At 40.5% G+C, this 21,547-nt stretch overlaps 7 protein-coding genes across 7 annotated transcripts; 3 read left to right on the forward strand and 4 right to left on the reverse strand.

Moving 5' to 3' along the window:
* Nucleotides 1–197: 197 nt before the first annotated feature.
* SS1G_11459 (hypothetical protein) lies at nt 198–2,396 on the forward strand (the record flags this gene model as incomplete). The annotated part of the gene is made up of 7 exons (XM_001587417.1): nt 198–240; nt 323–558; nt 611–739; nt 790–1,035; nt 1,130–1,286; nt 1,656–1,996; nt 2,061–2,396. The coding sequence occupies 7 exons, from the start codon at nt 198–200 to the stop codon at nt 2,394–2,396; spliced, it is 1,488 nt and encodes a 495-aa protein (XP_001587467.1).
* A 619-nt stretch (nt 2,397–3,015) lies between these two features.
* On the forward strand, nt 3,016–4,569 carry SS1G_11460 (hypothetical protein; the record flags this gene model as incomplete). Its single annotated transcript, XM_001587418.1, has 1 exon — nt 3,016–4,569. One exon carries the CDS (start codon nt 3,016–3,018, stop codon nt 4,567–4,569), a length of 1,554 nt encoding a protein of 517 aa, XP_001587468.1.
* A 1,683-nt stretch (nt 4,570–6,252) lies between these two features.
* On the reverse strand, nt 6,253–6,597 carry SS1G_11461 (predicted protein; the record flags this gene model as incomplete). Its single annotated transcript, XM_001587419.1, has 1 exon — nt 6,253–6,597. One exon carries the CDS (start codon nt 6,595–6,597, stop codon nt 6,253–6,255), a length of 345 nt encoding a protein of 114 aa, XP_001587469.1.
* A 2,935-nt stretch (nt 6,598–9,532) lies between these two features.
* On the reverse strand, nt 9,533–10,986 carry SS1G_11462 (hypothetical protein; the record flags this gene model as incomplete). The annotated part of the gene is made up of 4 exons (XM_001587420.1): nt 9,533–9,848; nt 9,900–10,069; nt 10,126–10,568; nt 10,644–10,986. The coding sequence occupies 4 exons, from the start codon at nt 10,984–10,986 to the stop codon at nt 9,533–9,535; spliced, it is 1,272 nt and encodes a 423-aa protein (XP_001587470.1).
* A 385-nt stretch (nt 10,987–11,371) lies between these two features.
* Nucleotides 11,372–13,015, reverse strand: SS1G_11463 (hypothetical protein; the record flags this gene model as incomplete). Its single annotated transcript, XM_001587421.1, has 1 exon — nt 11,372–13,015. The coding sequence occupies one exon, from the start codon at nt 13,013–13,015 to the stop codon at nt 11,372–11,374; it is 1,644 nt and encodes a 547-aa protein (XP_001587471.1).
* Nucleotides 13,016–13,732: 717 nt separating this feature from the next.
* Nucleotides 13,733–16,291, forward strand: SS1G_11464 (hypothetical protein; the record flags this gene model as incomplete). Its single annotated transcript, XM_001587422.1, has 5 exons — nt 13,733–13,870; nt 13,971–15,160; nt 15,231–15,349; nt 15,403–15,637; nt 15,847–16,291. The coding sequence occupies 5 exons, from the start codon at nt 13,733–13,735 to the stop codon at nt 16,289–16,291; spliced, it is 2,127 nt and encodes a 708-aa protein (XP_001587472.1).
* A 1,411-nt stretch (nt 16,292–17,702) lies between these two features.
* On the reverse strand, nt 17,703–21,301 carry SS1G_11465 (hypothetical protein; the record flags this gene model as incomplete). Its single annotated transcript, XM_001587423.1, has 3 exons — nt 17,703–20,570; nt 20,621–20,829; nt 20,887–21,301. The coding sequence occupies 3 exons, from the start codon at nt 21,299–21,301 to the stop codon at nt 17,703–17,705; spliced, it is 3,492 nt and encodes a 1,163-aa protein (XP_001587473.1).
* Between the last annotated feature and the right edge of the window lie 246 nt (nt 21,302–21,547).

Here is a 21,547-nt window from a genome sequence, read left to right on the forward strand (position 1 = left end):
TCTTAAAGCAAACCTCTTTTTCCTCAGTCGTTTGATCAATTCTTCCAACTTCAATTCAGATAGTTCTATATATCAACTTCTGATTTGTTAATCTGCAAAACAACTCGGGAACCCCCTGATTTTTCAACGTTACCCCAGGATTACGGTGTCATCATCCCTGCTTTATCTAGAGCTTACGATATCATAAATTCAGCATCATGGTTTTCACACCTCCATCATGGGTTCCAAATACGCCATTGAGTATGTAGGAACTATTATTCCTTTGATTGTGAATGGTGCAAAGAAATCTTGGAATTGTGTAGCTAACAATTATCCCGAATAGATATCCCAGATGATATACCAATCAGTCGATTCATGCTAAATGAGAAATACGGCAGACAACCGTTTAAATCATCTCGCAATCCTTTCACATGTGGAATCACAGGAAAAACTTATACAATTTTCGAACAGGCCCAGCGGGTTGAGCATTTATCAAGAGCTTTATCGAAAGAATTAGGATGGCAACCAAATACCGGAACAGAATGGGATAAAGTAATGGGAGTATTCTCACTCAATACTGTAGGATGACATGCTCAAACACACAAACAAACGAGAAACTAATGATTCTCAGATTGATTTCATGACATTGGCATATGCTGTTCACGAATTGGGCGGACTTGTTTCACCTGCAAATGCTCAATATTCTGCTGCCGAGTTAGAATTTCAGTTGAAGTCTTCTGGGGCCAAAGCACTTTTCACGGTAAGATTCCGTTCTCACAAGGGTTCAAAACGAATCTTAATTGAGGATAGTGTATACCATTACTCGAGACTGCTCTTCAAGCTGCAAAGGGCGCAGGTATCAAAAATGATCAAATATATATTTTGGATATGCCCAAGGTTATTACTGGAGACAAGAAGGTACCATTTAAAACTGCGGATGATTTAATTTCTGCAGGAGAAAAGCTTCAAAAATTGGAGCCATTGAGAATGGAGAAGGGACAAGCCGCTCGACAGACAGCATATTTATGTTACTCAAGTGGAACTTCAGGGTTGCCCGTAAGTTTTTAACTAAATTTGAATTAGAAAAACTTTGGAATGGTCGTGGATATCACGATTGTCAATTGAGGAAAGTAGCTAACAATATTATCAGAAAGGAGTCATGATCAGCCACCAAAATGTCATGTCGAATGTCCTACAAATCAAAGCATTTGAGCAGAACTATAGGGATGAATGGGAGAAGAGCACAGAAGTAGCCTTAGGTCTTCTTCCTCTAAGCCATATTTATGGCTTAGTTGTCATAGCCCAGGGTACAACTTACCGCGGTGATGAGATAATTGTCCTTCCCAAGTTTGAACTCAAAACATTCTTGAACAGCATTCAAACCTACAAAATTCAGTGTCTCTTTTTAGTAAGTATCATCTACATAGAATGTGGAAGTTCCAAGCTCATTATTATCAGGTCCCTCCAATCATTATTCAAATGGTAAACAACCAATCAGTGTGCTCGAAATTTGATATGAGTTCTGTTCGGGGCATTTTTACAGGAGCAGCGCCTCTAGGCATAGAAACAGCCCAAGATTTACAGAAGATCTATCCAAAATGGGTCATTATCCAAGGCTATGGTACCTAACCTTACCCTTTTGATCGGACTGAACAAATATCTAACATAACTTATAGGTCTAACCGAAACATCAACCGTAGTTTGCATGAATTCCGGAAAAGATCTCTGGCTTGGATCTTGTGGCTCATTACTCCCAGGAGTTCGCGTAAAATTAGTCAATCCAGAAGGCGTTGAAGTTACTGGCCTTAACAAGCCAGGTGAACTGGTAGCACAATCAAAATCGGTAGTTCTCGGATATCTCAACAATGAAAAGGCAAATAAAGAGACATTCCTTCCGGATACGGATGGAAATGGTAGATGGATGCGTACGGGAGATGAGGCTGAAATTCGCTTGAGTCCATCAGGAAATGAACATGTTTTCATCGTTGATAGAATTAAGGAACTCATCAAGGTCAAGGTAAGATTAAATCAGTTTTTGTCGTCCAATTCCCTGACCGCATTCAACTTACACAAATGAATAGGGTCTCCAAGTTGCACCTGCTGAGCTCGAATCTCATATTCTAGCTCATCCTTCGGTCGCCGATTGTGCAGTCATTCCTATCCCTGATGATGCAGCTGGTGAAATACCTAAAGCATATGTTGTCAAATCTACATCAGTAGGTATAGAAGAGAATGATTTGGTGGTGAAGAAAGATATCATGAAATGGGTAGAAAGCCATAAAGCGAGGCATAAGTGGTTAAAGGGCGGTGTGGAGTTTATTGATGTTATTCCTAAGAGTCCTAGTGGAAAGATTTTGAGGAGATTATTGAGGGATAAAGAAAAGGAGGCGAGAAGAGCTAAGGGTGCAAAATTGTGAGGTGAACGGCAGAGGGAGAGTAGACGTTAGAGGGAGCCGTTGAAGACAGAGGCAGATGCTGTAATGTGGAGGTTCTACTGAAGAACTTTCTAATAATGTGTTTTTATATACAGGAAGATAAATACGTTTATGTATAGCGGGATAAATTGAAGCTTTAATTACTATATCTTTGATACTCATGTGTGCTTACTACACAGTACATACGTACTGAAGAGATAAGCTTACTGAAAACTTCTAGAGTACAGACGTAACTTAAATCCGAACTAATATTATACAGGAATTCGGAGATGAGAAGAATTGGAGTTTGTGTTTCAACATTGAAACACAAACTGTAGGTGCAGGATTCTGAAATGCTACTTAATATTTGTAAGCTTATGTCGGGGATATCGAAACTTTGATACTAAAGATGGAAATGGAGGGGCAGAATCCTATTGGTCCGTGCGTCGCGGGGCAAAATAAACAGAACCCAGGGAAAAAAAGATTATCAAGCATTTTCGAACTCCGGAGAAAACAATTTCAAAGGTTATCTTGACGAAATCTGCAGTTTTAACTTTCAACATACTTTTCACTTCAATACTCCCTTTATACCCCCAAACAAATCAAAAACCCAATACTCACAATGTCAGCTTCACATCACCCCCATGACGATGATCTCATCAACGAAGACGACAACGAAATGTTCGATCCCGCCGACGCGGCCGAAGAAATCGAAGATGTAGACGGAGACGCAGCCATGGATTCCGGGGATGATGAAGAAGCCCAAGGCGAAGGTGAAAACGAAGATGATTTCATGCAAGAAGAATACCAACTTCAAAACGATTCCGTCGCACACATGGATCATCATAAAGATTCCATCTTCTGCATAGCCCAACATCCTACACGACCGGAAATTATAGCTACGGGTGGTAGTGACGGTGATGATGCTCCTGGCGTTGGATACATTTTCGATGCGACGCCCGAACCTAGTCCCGTGCTTCCAGCTAGTTATCAGAGTAATCCGAATGAGCGCGTCGAGAGGAGGGGTTTAGAACCAATTTTTAAATTGGAGGGTCATACGGATTCGATTAATGCGCTGGCATTTACGTTGCCGGATGGGAAATTTCTGCTTTCTGGAGGATTGGATGGGAAATTAAGAGCGTATGTTACGAATGGGAGTAAATGGAAATTCTACACTGAAGCGCAGGAAGTTGAGGAAATCAATTGGTTGATCGCTTGTCCGTATGAGAAATCCCCGAATACTTTTGCCTTGGGCGCAAATGATGGGAGTGTGTGGGTTTATACTGTCGATCCAAGTCAGAAGGATGCTCCGTTGCAGATGATGCAGAGTTATTTCTTACATACTGAGTCTTGTACTGCGGGGGCTTGGTCACCGGATGGGAAATTATTGGCCACGGTTAGTGAGGATGGGAGTTTATATGTTTGGGATGTTTTTGGAGAGGCGGCCGCGGCAGGTTTGACGCAAGGAGAGAGTGGACAGACGGTTGTGGGTCTTACGGCATTGGACCAGAGATTTGCGGTTGAGGGTGGTTTATTCAGTGTAGGGATTGCGCCAACTGGTGCTTTTGTTGCGGTAGGTGGAGCAGGTGGTTCAATCAAAGTCGTCGGATTACCTCGATTAGGAGATTCTTCTGGAGCAGCCCCAGCTGGAAGAAGTGGTGCAGGCGCTGCATCGAAAATTAAAGGTGGAAAACAAGCCGGTGGAAAAGCAAGTGGAACCGCAGCATCAGCAGGACAAGCCGGTCAAATCCTCGCAGATTTACAAGCACAAGGTGATGGGGTTGAATCTATCGCTTTCGCTCAACCACCCTTAACACTCATGGCCGCTGGTAGCGTAGATGGTAGCATAGCTCTTTTTGACTCTGCGCATCGTTTCGCAGTTCGTCGTCATATCAAAGAAGCGCATGAGGAGTATAGCGTGGTGAAAGTGGAATTTGTCAAGAATGCACAATCGGGTGGTTGGCTCCTGACGAGTTGTGGTATGGATGGTGTGGTTAGGAGGTGGGATACGAGGGGTGGGACAGGAATGGCTAATTCGGGATTTGTAAGGGAATGGAAGGGTCATAGGGGTGATGGTGAAGGTGGTGGTGTGTTAGGCTTTGTGCAGGGTGATGGGGGAAAAATCGTTACGGCGGGTGATGATGGTGTGAGTTTGGTTTTTGAGGCAACTATTTAGGGATTTTATGTATGTACCTATAGAAGGGAATCATTAGAGATTTATGAATTATAGATATTTTCATTCGGTTTAAACAATATATAAATATAAACCTTGATGAGATTTTATTATTAGAACTTAAAATCTTTTTCTTTTTATTTTATTTTTATTTATCTCTTTTTTGTATTAATTTTGTTTAACTTGATAAATGAAAAAGAAAACATTTATCTAGTAAGATTATCTAGTTATAAAGATAAAATAAATAAATAAATATATTAAACTACAAGTACTAGGTAGATAATATATGTATATACTTAAACAGATACTGTTGACCTCCTGGGATCTTGGCAGCATATGCATATATATTGCATGATGCATATAAGGAGCAAACAAAACTCAACTTTTAATTCATTCTTTCCTTTTTGGTATACTGTTTGTTTGCTTTCAATATTTTGATTTCAAAGCACTTTAATTCCGAAGGCCGAATACCTAAGCCTATTCCTTCATTTTTTGAATATATACTCGCAGCTTAACTGCTTAGCTAGAGAATCAATCAATTCAATCTGATGCTCTTTCTGGTCTCAAGAAACCCAATAGATACAGAGTATAAAATATTATGATTAGGCTATGAACATTGATAGAGATTGAGATATGAGTATGAATTGGATTTCTAGGATGTAAGATGTACTGTGAGATGTAATATAAGATGTGAAATATGATATGAAATATGAGTTATTATTTGGATGATTTGGGTGGTTTAATAAAAGAGAGAAGTTTAGGAGGGAGAAAGAGAGGGAAAGAGTTATATAAATGAATAAATCACAAAAAGTGGATTTTAGATTTTGAAGAATATAAATTTTATATTATATAAATTAATATAAGAAGTAATCTCATATCTAAACTCGAGCTTGAATACAATTTAAATAATATAAAATTTCTTGTACTCAAGGTTTAAATCTGTAATATTCTGTGACCAAAAGGGTGTTTATAGACCAGCAATTGTATTTAACTTAGAATCTACAGGTGAAGAGCACCTGTAGATGGGGATAGCTACTCTATATATACACAAATGAATGGCCTAGCCGCAATGGCTAGGCAAAAAGAAGTCATATTTATTCCTCCAATGATCTTACTTTACCGATAACCATTGATACCTAGTACTTGTCCGGATCTGATCCTCAGGTCACCTAAATCGCATACTAATCTCGAGTAATCGTATCATGTGTGGACATGGTTAATGTACCTGAGGTTTCTTATATAATAAGGGTGGGAGGAAAGCAGGGATTTCCGTCACATATTCAGATATTATAAGAAAAGAGTCTTATAATTTATTTAAAAAAAATTTATTTAATATTTGATATCTATATCTCTATCCTAAAACCTTGAATAAATCCGCAATCTCTTAATCCCAAACTATCTTACAAAATTTATTAATACCAAGCCCAAACCTCAAACTGTTAACCGTAGATCGTGAATCATAAATCGTAAACGCTCTGTCTGAAAAAAGTTAAATATTCTGTATAGATTTTATATTCAAGTATTTATCCATCATTTCCTGTATTCGTCATTTCCTTATGTCCCTTTCCGTGTCTCTTGCCTTAAACTTAACAAGCACCCATTTATCTACCATGCGCATATTACCAGCTACATACAACTCTTCACTTCTCCAATCCCTTCACTTCATCGTCTATCTCCCCACCTATCCTATGATACATCCTCCACATCCATATCCACATCTCCTGCATCCTCCATATCCTCCTCATCCTCCCCATCCACACCCTCCTCCTCCACATCCCCATCTTCCTCCCTCCTTCCCACCACAAACCTCCTCTCAAACCTTCCAAACCTCCCCCCGCCCCATCTCACCCTAACCTTCCTCCTTCCATTCTGTTCCTCTTCACATGCACCCGCGTGGTTTTGACAACTATCTATTGGTTGGAATGCGCCTACCGAGGAGGCATTTGTGGTTTTTAGGGAGGAGGTGAGAAGAAAGAGGAGGAGTGTTGTGAAGATTGTGAGGGTCGGGAAGGTTGGGAGGGTGATGTGCATGTTTTTTGTTTGGATATGGGTATGGATGTTGATGTTGATATGTTTGTTGATGGGGTTTAGATTTTTTGTAGGTGGGTGGGTAGGAAGTGAGATGGATTTAGAGTTGGACTTTCGGATTTGGCCTTCTGTGGGTAGGTGGAGTGATAGATTTGAGGTTGAGGTTGATCAAATGAATTTTTATGCTTATGATGTAATATAGTGTAGCTTTGATTTGGATCCGAATTCGTCTTGATTATGAGAATCATAAGATGGAGAGACTCAAACGATAGGATTTACACTGTAAATCTTACTAATAAATATATCTCTGATATATTTGTACGCAGAGCTTATTGCTTAGAAATAGAAAATTATGAATAAGAAAAAAAGAAAAAAGAAAGAAAACAAAAAACAAAAAACAAAAAACAAAAAACAAAAAACAAAAAACAAAAAACAAAAAACAAAAAACAAAAAACAAAAAACAAAAAACAAAAAACAAAAAACAAAAAACAAAAAACAAAAAACAAAAAACAAAAAACAAAAAACAAAAAACAGCCCCCTTTTATCAACCAAAAAAATACCCCTAAAATGACTGGTCAATCACAAGATGACTCGAAAAAGAGGAAGTGAATGGAGTGACGAATCCAGACTTGTGAATCCAGTCACCACCATATTTAAATCTAAATACATGAAAATGAATCATCGCAATAAGATCTTAACTTACATCTTTCAAGTCATAGATACATACTATTAAACTCAAATATTCATTCATTTTTCTTTAATACCAATTTTCCGTTCTGATATATCTATTCATACCTGATAATAATAATAATACCTATCTTATGCAGAAATCGCACTAGGTACTTTTTCATAATATCACATGTCCCTATAACAAATTACTTAACAGCAAACAGCCTTTAGAGATCTAAATTCTTCATTGTAAAATTAGGAAGTAGGTAATCTTAACAAAAGCAACACAATAAATCCAAAGAACATCCCACCTACAACTTTCGCTAGGTACCCAGTAATCTTACTTCTATCAGATCTCAAAACCTCTCGTTGTTCATGAAGGAGATGAAAATTAGAAAAACTTGTAATATTAATATTACCCTTTTTCCTGAACGGTACCTCCTACTTACTGCAAATGAGTTATTAGAAAATCAAAATACAGCTGCTAAATCAAATCCTCTTAATACGTTTTTTTTTCGTAAGATTATGGTATATACAAATACGAAGAACTATCTCGCAGGACCGCCAAATTGTGCTGAGTAAGTAACTTTGGTGTGAATGTATGACTAGAGTATACTCGTATATATACATACAATATGGATCTAGTCCTTTTTAATAAGACACAATTACCGCTCCGGTGAAATTATGATGTGGAAATATTACACATCGGAGCCTCCGAGGTGGGAGCTGAGTATTCAGCCAAGTTCAGAGCTTTTGAGAGGAATATCCTACTAGAAAATAACATAAAGACGACTTGTCGTTTGTCATTGGTTCAACTGATGAAGAATTGGAAGACTCTGTCATGGTTCGCGGTCCTCGTGCTCTTTGATAATTACGCGATTTATTGAGCGAAGGCTTTTTAAGGCTCTGCGGTAGCATCCAAATTATATCATAGCTTAAAATACCTGGTGGCAAAAGCAACAAGTTAGAGTCCCACAAGTTCAAGCATATGACTATCCGATCAATAACCATAGCCACAATAACAAATGGATGATATCACAACGCCAAAGCGAACATAGCCATGTTGGATCCCAAGCTATCCAAAAAGACTTGTCTATCTACCAAGCCCCTTTAATAGGGAAAGGAGAGTGAAACGGGTCGACACGGATTCAATAGTTGGGCTCCCGTATCAGAATACCTACAGTGTGGTCAGATCTAGGTCACTCGAATCGAAAGTGGCAGAACGAATTCCGATTGAAGTAGCATGTTCATTCAAGGATTTAGCTTTGAAAAGGTAAAACATCGTCGTGAGCACACTTTTGAAGGAAACATTTCATTGGGTTGGTTTGAGTTAGCAAAACGGAGGCCTATGGACGACGCACCACATGATGAACCTTAGCGGACTTTTGTTGCAAATCGGAGGCCGGATGAGAGCAATTCCTTGAGATTTTATGCAAGGGCTGATAACTTTGCTTTCCATCAACCACCTGGAGATGGCATTAACACAAAACGCATTATTGATCATGGAGATTGTGGTATGGTGGGAGATTTTCCTCAAAGAGTTTAAGGTACGATCTAGAACCGGTCGCTCATGATTCAGAATGCCGAAATTTAGGTTTAGTGCCCAGATCAGTGAAGAGTGGGTGGTGGTTGACCTTGTGTTTTCTATGGCTGTATCGTACCTATAACACTGAGAAAGCACAACATAGCAACAGACCAAATAATAGAAAAATCGAGGATAAGAGAATTAATGTATAAGGATGATGAGATACGTGCTGTTGAAATCATTTTGAATAGGTGAAAGTGATGGAAGAGACTGATGCCATAGAAACGAAATCAAAAACAAAAAAGGAATGAAGAAATGAAGGAATGCTATAACATACCCCTAACAGAATTGCGGAAAGCGATCGTACTCAGCAAGTGTATCAATAGGCAAGTATAGCTTAGAAATACGTTCACAGAGTTCAGCGGCCAACCGAATGGAAGGGGTGCTGAGGATAGAAAGTACAACTGCTATAGCGGGGAATTAAACTCGGGAGCCTGAGCCAGTATATCATGAGTTCATAGGAGAGTGCTACCTCCATCATGGTATGATGAATAGCGAAGTATACTCTCACTGGCTGAGAATAAGGATATGAACCCACAAACCTTTAAGATGCTCTGAACTATCATGAGAAATGATTAGCCGTGTTTTAAAACGATGCAAGTAAGGATCTTGAGATATGTTCGACAGTATTTGTTAACCGCCAATCAATTATTGGCTTGCATATCCAGGAAAGTAATATCAACATCATATGTCATCCACTTCCCGAATGTCAAATCCAAACAACCCATTGCTCGCCACACTACTCTCATCGACCAGTTTTTGAGCCGTTTCTACGCCAGCCGTGGGTACTCGGTATTCGAATCGCTTGCCCTTAGCAGGAAGTCGGCCATCAGGAAGAGGGTATGGGAAGGGAAGGTAGTCGGGTATGAGGCCGAGCTGTCGGAGGGCAGTGGCTTGATCCCAGGCAATATGTTCATGGTATAAACGATCACCACGAACGTTAACCACGGAAGTGAATGGGACCCGTGCATGCTTGTGTGTTGGCGGAACTCCTGGAAGACTATTATGATGTCAATCAGGAAATCGTTTATGCTTCTCGTATTTCACTCACATCCAATCTATCATTTTATCATGCGTGAAACTGAAAATGAATTCATCAACGACTCGATCCACACCAACGGTCCGACTAACGAGTTCAAGCTCTGTATCTTTAGGGTTACTGAAAATGAAATGATTGCTGTAGAAGTGTGTGAGAGGTCCTCTTCCAATGCCACCTGTCATCTATGGGCGGGGAAGATGTGTTAGCATGAAGATAAAGAAGTCAACAAATTACGTACGGTTGGAATATGATTCACATATGGTTGATCAACCATGGTACTCATCGTTTTCTCAACATTCCGTTCACCAAATTCAAAAAGTGTATGCTCATCCCAGATAGCCTCAAGATCAAATATGGGTCCCCCGAGGTGTTTTTTGATGAACCCAAGACTTCTAGTATGTGCCAAACTTGCAGCCCCTGATTTATAGTCATCATGACTGGGGAGGATGAAGTTTGTAGAGTTTGTATCATATACATGAGCGACATCATCAGCTCGCAACAAAGGGTTATGTAAGCTATTGGAGCTATGAACCATTAATGGAGGCATAGATGCATGCGTAAGCTCTGCAGTGAGCTTTTTTGTGTCATCTGTGAAAAGAATAGCAACCAAGAATATTTCCCGGCTTATCAATTTCAAGGCAGTATCAGTATACACGCTTCCATCCAAGTTTCCAGCATAAACTAGAAACCTTTTGTCAGCTTTGTATAAAACATAAGTGCACACTGTATTGCGATCTTATCAAAATGAGAACATACAAATAAGTCCCAATTTATCAGGATCGGTGCATTCTGGCGACGTTTTTAGAGCCTGGCGACCCGAATGCAAATAATGTTCCAAATCAATATCACCTTCTGGTGCGTGATCAGGAATTGTAATGTTCACAACAACAAAACCTTCTTCTGCCCATTTCTGGCAAGGCTCTGGATCAAGGGTCTTTAGGTCAGTTCGTGGAGTGTAGCTTTCCGAAATTAGAATTAACAATCCTGGACCTCTACCTCTTCTAGATAGAGGTTTTTGAATGACTATTTGATCTCCAACAGGAAGAGGTCGTGGAATCAACTCAATTTTGCCTACATCCTCTGCTTTGCCGACATCCATCCTTTCACGTTGATATGAAACAACGATTTGAAGTCCACCCACGTCATACAAACCTTGCGAATATAGAGGATTGTGAGTGATGAGCGTGAACCCAATTGTTGTTCAGTCCAGCAGTATAAGTATCCAATGAGTAGGTAGGATTGTATTACTGTCTGCAGTATATCCAGATAAGGATGATCGATTTATGCGGTGACCTAAAAACAGTAATGTGGCAAATAAAATATAGATCACGTGACTGTAGATATCGCCCTACAAAAAGAAAGAAATAAAGACTAACGTGGTTTATCATCGAGTGGCCCATATCATCGAGTGGCCCACTTTCACCTCAATTTACACTTTCAAACCCATATTATTCAACAACAATTGAATCAATTGATTGAAACTATTAAGAATCTAATAATCTAGGATCTATTACATTATTTTGACAGGTTCTTGCATTATGTCCTGTCTTTCCGCATTTACTACAACATCGATTAGAAGATGCTTCCCCATTAGAATTCCCCCCTTTTTGACGCTCATCGCGTTGAATCTGAATATCAACCTCTTGCTGAGATAATATATCAAGAGCCTCTTGTCCAGTGAGCACTCCTCCTTGACGTAATTGGGTTTTTTTCGCGCGTCGACGCTTGCTTAATGCTTCATTTGCTGCCCGAAGTGTACGAATCTCTGCATTTAAAAGTGTGTTTTCATGAGCTAATCTCTCTGTACCCTTAGCTAGAGCTAGTACAGTCTCGAATATAGGTGTAGGAGAGCTTGCTTGATGACGAGTTATTCGAGATTTAACTAATGTTGATTGAGAAAGAGCTTCAGTTGGGTTGCGAGGGGTTTGAGAGATCCATTGATCTAGGTCGAAAGAGGGGGGGGTAGGTGTGCGAATTCGAATATCTAATTTCGAGAGTACAGCTTCAGGATTAAATGGGATTAAACCTGTTCCTCGGAATCCTGATTTCATATTCTGAGAAGTGATTGATTCCTCGTATGCAGCTTTAAAAGCTATAAAGAATTCAACCTTCGAAATATGATTGATATGTGCCTTGATAAATCCATCAATTTGACCACCATATGAACGTTTTAGATTGCTAAAACAGCCAACATCAAGTGATTGAGTTAAATGACTTGAATACGGTGGTAAACGTAAACATATAATATCGTTCTCTTTGCAGTATGCTTGAAAAGCTACTGATTCGTGGCTTTCATGCCCATCCAGTACCAACATTCGATATTTGCCCTTTCTTCGATTCTTAGTATGCTTGTCGAAGTGTTTCAACCATTCTAAACCCGTCTCATTATTCGTCCACCCATTAGATGTAGGTTTAATAGCCCATTCCGCAGGAAGATTCGTTTCGGTGTACCAATTGAAGAGATGAACTTGTCCTTGAACTACTAGAAATGGGGGAATAGTTTCACCCTCTCCATTTCCGCATATTATTGCTGTAGCCCATTCTCGATTGCCTGGCTGTACTGTCTTGCTTCTGCCATTTCGTTCAGCACTAGTTACTACCATTGCTGCACATATAATCCCCATCATAAAGCCTGTTTCGTCGAAATTGTAGAAATCTCCGTCCAAAATGCCGTATTTCGCTCGCATATTCGCAACTAGTCGAAACCACTCTTCAAGAAGCTTAGGATCCTCACAGAGAGCTCTTTGAAAGTCATAAACACGACTAAAACGCGTCTTTAATTCGATTCGACGCTTTACGAATCGATGCGCCCAGAGCTTCCCAACGCGTTTCGCACCCCTCGATTCGAGAATATCATTCGCCATATCTTCCACATTCTTTAGTTTAGGTGGAAATCCTCTTAAATCCATATCGAGTATATATTGAACAATCACCTCTTCTTCTAATTCTGTAATCTTATAACGATTCGCTCGAGTTTCTGTACGAAGAGGTAAACCTTCCATTCTATGTCGAAGAGTCGTACGAGGAATATTATAGAGCATAGCAGCCTTTCGAATGCTTAATTTTTTATCTTTATGAATAACTTCGATAGCAAGGAGTATACGAGCTTCTTGATTATTCGAATTCATTATAGGTTGTTGATAAAACGCGTGTTGAAAGAGACAGGTGTAAATTGAGGTGAAAGTGGGCCACTCGATGATAAACCACGTTAGTACTATTTACTATTTACTATCTATTTAGCATTACTATATATTACCTAGTACATAACATCTCAAACAAGAGGTACCTGGCATTTTCGAGTACCTATTAATAATATAACAGGTTCCACCAATTTTCTTGGACCCCACATAATAAATCAAGTCTTTGAGGCCAAATTCTTGCATTAATAGATCGGCAGAGACTTCACATTGGACAATCCTCTTCAACTATTTATCCCAAACTTCTCTTATGATGTCATCTTCCATCACCCCGCCATACCCAACAATGCAGCAAAGCACAAACACACCACCCTGTCGGCACCTCAAACCCCATTTACGGCATTACTCGTACTTACCACTGACTAATTTTCATCTGAAGGAAATTTACATGCAACAAGATTATTTCATTACTTTTGCTTTTCAAAGATAAACATACGCACATCATAGTTCTAATCCTCAAAGTCACAAACATCCCACATTCGGCATTCAATCCTTTCAACACGGTCATGTTGATATTCATGACTCTTCACCCAACCTTCACAAAAGTTTACAGCGGAATATGGGACTGATCTCCTTGGCCTCATCGAAAAACTTAACTACAAATACGAATACATATCATCATTGTCTGCACCCATAATTCAATACAATATGGAAGGAATAAACCCAAACCCAAGCAATTCGAAGACCAATGTGGAAGAAACAAACACAAACAATCCAAAAAGACGGCGTGGTCTGGGAATTGTGACACCAAATGCTTGCACAGAATGCAGAAAGAAGCGCGCAAAGGTATCTATTGACAGTATTTGATTCTATTTCATTAACTTACGACTTTCGCTGAATTGATAATATGGTTCTTTGACATTGCTAACACTTCTTGGTTTTTCAGTGTGATGGCGAAACTCCTTGCGCAAGATGTTTATCTCAAAAGAACGTCGAGTGTGTTTACGAAATCCCTGTACGTCAGTCGAAGGAAAATATGAGATCCGAAATCGAACATTTAAAGACTTATCAGCAACAAAGTGAGCGTGTGCTTGCTGCTATTGCCTCACAAGATCAGACTGTGCAGGTCATCGAACGACTTCGACAGGGCGAAAGTTTGAAAAGCATCGCGGACGGTTTGCAAAACCAGTCGCGTATTGCATCGGCTCCAGGGGGTAATATTACAACATATACAAGTTTCACCGATCATCAAGCAATTGGAAATGCGCTCAGGCCGGCTCGAGGAATCATCACATCCCCATTCACAACGTCAGGACAAGGGGCCTTGCCAGCACCATCTGTCGACTTTCACAATGAGGAGAATCAAGGGATGTGGAGTCAATGGCCCGATATAAATAATGTATCATCTGGTACTGCTCCTGGAGATGACCTGATGAACTGGACAGCGGATCCTACGACATTATCTGACAATCTTGATTATTCGGGAACTGGAGGGACTTGGAATGACGAAGCATCTCACTATTCTACCCCAAATAGCGCGATACTATACGCCAGAGGCCAAGGTCAAGAAGCTATTCTTAACAATGGAATTAGCTCATTACAAGGGAACAGTCAAGAATATCCTCCAGCATCATGGACCAAAGTCACATCAGATTCTGCTTTTGTGGACCATCTCATGGCGCTATATTTCTGTTGGGAGTATCCCACATTTGCCTCGCTGAGCAAGGAGCATTTTCTTCATGCTTATAGAACTGGGAAACAAGACCATTGTAGTGAGCTGCTAGTGAATTCGATATTGGCTTTAGGATGTCGGTTCTCTACACATGCAAATGCAAGAACTGATCCAAATGACAGTTCTACTGCGGGTGGCCATTTTTTTGCTGAAGCTACACGTCTGCTCAAATGTGAAGAAGACCGACATTCTTTGACAACCATTCAAGCACTAGGGTTGATGGCAATCAGAGAAGCAAGTGGAGGTCGCTCTAGTGCGAGTATCTATCTTTCAGGACAGTCACTCCGATTAGCAATTGAGATGGGCCTTCATCTTGAAGCGATGGGCGAACGACCCAGCGAACCGGTTGAAGGAACGGAAGCAGTACGACTAGCCACATTCTGGGGAGCTTTTTCTCTAGACTCGTATGTTGGGACTTCTCATTATTATTCCTAGTGGGTTGAATGTATCTCATGTACTAACACATTATAACAGAGCCTGGTCATTGACGATCGGGCGCATACCTCAATTCTCTCATACAACCAAATTGCACATAAAACCAGCAATTGTAGATACGATTGAAGCATCTGCTTGGATTCCATATACAGATGATGGTAAAATTTACGCAGCCACACATTCTCAAAAACATATTAACTAACAGTGTCAGGTGCACCACTGGAACGTAATTGTACTCAGCCATCGAATATCCGAAGTGTATATGCAACATTTTGCGAGCTTTCTGAGCTAGTTCATCAATCTTTATATCTTTTCTATGCTCCCGGTTCCAATTGTACCAGCACTTCTTTACTTCAGATGTACACTAGGTATCTCCGTTGGTATGACTCCATTCCTGCAGCTCTACGATTAGGACACAACTTCACACCATCTGTCTTGTTTTCACAGTACGTACCATAACACTCTTGATAACATATTACACGTGCTAAATGAGAATTTTTAGTATGTATTATCACTACGCCATCTTGCTTCTTTTCCGCCCTTTCATTAAACTCACTTTAATCGGATCAGGCGTGTCACCCCACGATGTTTGTAACCAAGCTGCAGACGCAATTTCCGCCCTCGCGAGCTCCTACTCTCAACTTTACACTCTTAGGCGCACTCCTTCTTTTGTACCTCATTTTATCCTTGCCGCCAGTATTACTCACCTCATAACCTTGGGTAACACAAAACTCGGCGCTGAAAAGGTTGCTCAAGGATTTGCAGACCTTAAAGATATGGCGAGCTGTCATGGATTTGCAGGCCGCGCTTCCAATATACTTCGCCACCTGGCCAAAAAATGGAATATTGAAGTACCCGGTGGCAACGAAGAACAAATAGAGCCTGATACTTTTGATTCTCAGGCTCGTCCTTCTTCTTCTTCCTTTAATCAGTTTTGTACCGCCGTGGAAGAATCAGACATGGTGCGTGGTATTGGTGTTGCTAGTGAAGGTGAAAATCCTCTCTTTTGGCCATTCCCAATGCAAGGTAGACCGTTGATGGATTACAGTGGCGAAAATCTTGGAAAGCTAGGATTCGAAAGATTACGACAATGGGCTTGAAGCTTGAGACTTGTTAGTTATGGAAGCTAGGCACTAGGCTAGATATCCCCTTTCGGATGATTGGAATGTGGGATAGGTTGGACTGGATGGATGAGGTGAAAAGTGATGCCTCATGTATTTCATGGGTATAATGCGTGAGCGGATGGGATTTAGTCGAGCGAGTGAGATTTTGAGAATTATGATGATGATATGATATGATTGATACCTCGGAGGCGTTTTTTTGTCTTTCTGGCGGACCTATTGGATGATTAGTTGGTTGATGGGTTAGTTGAAGATTGATGAAGATCTTTTAGTACCTACTATGTTAATCTATGCGCTAGGTTTGGTTTAGGAGGAACATAGTTAATTTTATTACTTCTTTTTTAATATCTAGGTACTTAGAGTAGACTAATCTTATGGATTTTTACTCTGATGTTATGTATATATATATGATGGAAATAGAATCCTATATAATAATTAATGATGATGATAATGATGGTACTTTTATTAGATGGATATCAATATCTATAACTAGGTACTGTATATTCGGGATTATGTATGTATTCGAGTATTCGAGTATTCACGTTTGATATTTAATGTTTAATCTTCTTCTCTTCTTAAGCTTATAGGATAGATTGATTACCTATTAATCTACCTACCTAATATGTAACCTTAAGTGTTGTACTCGTTATTCGCCTGACCAAAGAAAAGATTGGATTAAATTAAATCAAATCACTAGTTCAGGAAAGTCCAATTCGATAATTATCATTTGGGAAATTTTCCTGTTCATTAACCACATATACATACACGTACATGTACATGTATCGAGTATACATACACACACATAGATGCATATGAATACATACAGATACGATATATGCAAGTATAGTACTGATATGCGGGTATACAATACAAGTATGCAAGTATGCACAGCACAATGATATTTCACCCAGCAAACTCAAAAGTTGTTCCTTCATGCTTTCCATTCATCTTTTCATCCCCAAGCCATCCATCCATTCCATCATTTTCCTCCCCCTATCCCCCCACCCGCCCGGAAAAATAAGCACACAGAAGCGAAATAGAAAAAATCCACGCCACCGGCACCGACACCGACACTCCACTCCTCTATCCAGAGCAAAATATAATATCGCCTCGAACCGAACGATCAGAAATGCGCAATGAGTCAGGTAAGTAGGTAGGTAGGGCCTATTACTATCATACAAGAAACGAGAATATGGTATTCAACATACGAAATACGACATACGACACAACAGAACAAACTTTTTAGCGCTGGAAAGTAAACGAGACAGAGAAGGTGACAGAGAGAATAGAGAGAGATATCCGCAGAAAACGCGACAGTGCAAAAGGAGAATCGGAAGAAAAAGTCATTAATCAATCAATCAATCAAATCAATCCCTCACTTATTAATCGCTCAATCACCCAACATATCTTCATCCTCATCATCATCAGCCGCATCACCATTTTCTTCAACTTCTGCTTCTCCTTCATCACCGCTCACATCCTCAATCAATTCTCTTCTCTTAAGATCTGCTCTGGTTCCTTCTTCGGGTTCGGCATCTGCGAATGGATCGTCATCTTCTTCTTCCTCGTCCACATCTTCATCTTCTAATTCCATCCTAAGAGCTTCTTTCTTTGCTTGTGCAGCCGCCGCTGCTAATTGAGCCTTTGTCTTATTCTTCTTCGCCTTTTCTTTAGGTTCATCAAGGTATGCTACTACTTCCTTGAAATTATGTCCCAACCTTGCCCTATTCCTCTCAATACGTTTACGTAACTTCCCTTTCACAGGTCCTGACGCATCAATGACTCTTGCGAGAATAGCTAAGATAAGTTTTCCTGTTAATTCACAAAGTTGTTGTTCCGCTTTGAGTATTTCACTTTTTCGTTCATTCTCTGTGGAATCCTCATCTTCATCTTCGGAGTCCTCGGGTTCGTCTTCAGGGGCTTCATCATCATCTGGCTCTTCTAGACGTTTTTTGGTCTTTTTCGCAAAGTGTTTCTCGGCATGGTCAAAGATAGATGTTAATTCTGTTTGAGCTTCTGGGGTAATCTCTTTAAATAGAGATTGTATATGCTCGAATTGATTTTGAGTGTCTTTTCGTCCAGTAGCAGTAGCTTGAGGTCGTAAAGTGGCGAATAAAACATGAAGGTCGAGAAGAGCACCTGTTGCAAGTAGACGGACTGGATCAAGGGTACTGCGGGACGATAAAGCGGCAACAAGATTTTGTATGAAGGTTTCTTGACAATCTTTGAGAGAATCAATGTCATGATCTGAGATTTCTTCTCCTGATGCGATTGATCTTGTTAATGAATGTACTTTCCACATAAAATAGAACGTGGCTGAACGGATAGCCGATATAACGATTTCATCCTCTTGAGCATCAATATCTGGGTTTGCCTCCTCAAGTTGTCCTCTTGCAACAACATCAAGAATGATACTGATAGGAGAAGGTGTTTTGCTATTAGCTTCGGCCTCTAAAATTTCCACACAATTCGAAATACTTGCTAGCTTTTCCACTTTTGCAAGAGTGGTTGAAAGTTCTACAAGAATTGAATCCGTGAAATCTCCTCTGACAGATACCTCGCCAGCTTTGTTGATGTTTTGAAGTATGTTCGTGGTGTCCTCCCATAATGTTTGGAGTTTGCTTTCTGTGATATCTTCCAGTTCTTCGTAGCTTCTTGCATGTAATATTGCTGCGCTTGCTTCAGTGAGGACGTTCTTGTCGGCGTGGCCGCTGAATTGAGCACTAATCTCGTCAAGTAATTTAGCATATCCCGTTGAGTCTTGTCGCAGTTCTTGGAAGACCCCAAGGTTCAGAGAATGTTCCAAACGTAATACAGCAGTGGCGGTTATCGGGTGGGCTCCAAATTTCTTTAGTAATCTTGGAATAATGTCTGCTAAATGACGAGCTGTTGTCTCTTTGATTTCTGCTGATTCGGCTCTAGCATTTCTCTTCTTGCTTTTGTCTCTTGATTTATCTGGCTCGCCGAGTTGGTTCAGGTTGAGCTTGACCGCTGCATTTAATATCTCTAGCAGTATGATCTCTTCGGTCTCTTCGGGTTTAAAAGTCTCCTTCAATGCTCGATTAGTTCCCTTGCCTTTGGGGTTGGAAGAATGATCATGTAATAAGTAGCCGGCCAAAACCTCCCATTCCCTGAGCTCCGGCATTTTGTCGTATAAAGCTTGAGCCGCAAGGGTAAACCTCGACTCTCCACCAGAAAGGTCTAAATAACGTTCGACGGTCGCTTGCTCTACTTTGCTTGGCATTTCATCCTGGTCTGAAACGTCATAATTTTGTAATACCTCTGCAAGACACTTGAGTTTAATCCAACTAGCACGAGGCGACTCATAATCATCATCATCAACTGTCAAAATCTCTTCCAAGGCATCTTCTCCTCCCAGTTCCTCGATCTTTTCCTCGAAAACGTCCTTGACGTTCTCAACGAAAAATGCAACCACGGCTTTGCGTACTTTGGGTTCCGAGTCGAAAATGAGCTTCCCAATAACATCAATGTCATCTGGTTCAAGCATTCCTCCCTTTCGAAGTATATCAACCAAATCAACCGCATTCGACCTAACAGCAGCATCGGAATCTCTTGTGGCGATCTCAATAATACGTGGTCTGAATCTTTCGATAAATGTACCTAATCTTGGGATATTGGAGGGGTTCTTCATAATTCTTATCAGCTGTTTGACCACTTCGAGGCGCATGGTCGATGCAGCATCTGTAAGCATCCATCCCAGGTATCGTAGATATTGCCCATCAAACCAATAACTAGGTAAAGTATGAATCCACAAGCCTAGCGCTTCAATACATTCAATCCTAATCTTCGGGTCAACATCTCGATATCTATGCACCCAAATTGTATCAAAGATATCCTTGAGTCTCTCTTCTAGAATTTCTTTCTTTCCTTCCCCGTCTCGAACCTTCTTCTCAAAATCTGCAAGTCTACCTTTGTTGGGTCGTTTGTTTTTCTTTTCTCCCTCAAGCTGACGTAAGGTTTTCGCAGCGATTTCTATTTGTTCTTTCGCAATTTGACACGTAGAGGTTGCAATGGTCAAAGCGACGGCAGTCGCAGTATGTCTAAAAGGTCGTAGATTCGAAGATGACATAGAAGCCATCCAATGAAATATGCTTTCCATTAATGGTTCATCCTCATCGTAAAGTGCTCCAGATGCATCCATTGTTCTGTTTAAGGAGTCGAAGAAATCGAGGAAAGAGGCGCGAAAGGCATGACTGTTCTTCGCTCGTGAGATTAATGGGTAGTCGGATATGTTTTGCTGAAAATAGATTAGCAGGATTGATTTTTAAAAAATAGGCCAAAACCTACTGTTTGGTGCTCTTCCTGAAGATCTGAAATCTTCCCATTAACATTATCTGAATCATTAACATCATCCTCAGTGACTTGAAGGTCACAGCCAGCACTCTTCAAGACAAAATTTATCAATTCGGCCACAGCCCCAGGGCCATTCTGTGCGTATTTTTCCAGGAACTTAGAAACCACTTCGTCGGATGATTGCCCGCTCGTATAAACATCGGCTGTTCAACAAGTCAGTACAACGTAGAAATGGAACCAGAATTGCTCATGGCGCATACCATAAAGTCCTTCAGTAGTATCATCTGCTATAACAACTTTCTTTGCTGTCTTGGGTCGATTTGGTAATCTTACAGCAGGCGCTCTAGCATGCGGCGCTGTACCGTTGATTTTGGGTTTCTTTGCTGCCGGTTTCTTCGAAGTTCTGGCTTTCCTTCGAGCTTCTTTTAACTCTTCTTCCCCCGCACTTTCTTCCTCTAATTCATCATCCTCATCCTCTTCTTCTGGTTCTACTTCTTCTTCCTCTGACGCGTCATCCTCTCCTTCTTCATCTGACCTCTTCCTTTTGGCGTTTGTGGATCGAACGGCAGATGATGGTAGATCAGGAACGAACTTCTCAGGTGCTTTCACGGCGCGTCCTGATTTCCTCCTACCACCTGCGACGGGCGTGCTTGACACGTCATTTTCGATCTCCATGAGTGGCAATCGTTGAGTACTCATCAGCGCATCAATTGCGCATTTAATTGAAATCTAAAGAATGATTCCAGGTATCAGGGCGCGCTTGAATGAAGTTGTGGTTAATGTTGACGTATCGCGAGAACGAATGAATGTCGCGTTTGAACGTTTTTAATTGGGTTTAGCGCCATAACTTTTAGGCTTACAACGCTTATTTTCCAGCATTTCCAGCATGCATGTTACTGTACCATATGACGCTTCTGCTCC

This window comes from Sclerotinia sclerotiorum, genomic scaffold (genome assembly GCF_000146945.2).
Source record: "Sclerotinia sclerotiorum 1980 UF-70 scaffold_18 genomic scaffold, whole genome shotgun sequence".
NCBI lineage: Eukaryota > Fungi > Ascomycota > Leotiomycetes > Helotiales > Sclerotiniaceae > Sclerotinia > Sclerotinia sclerotiorum.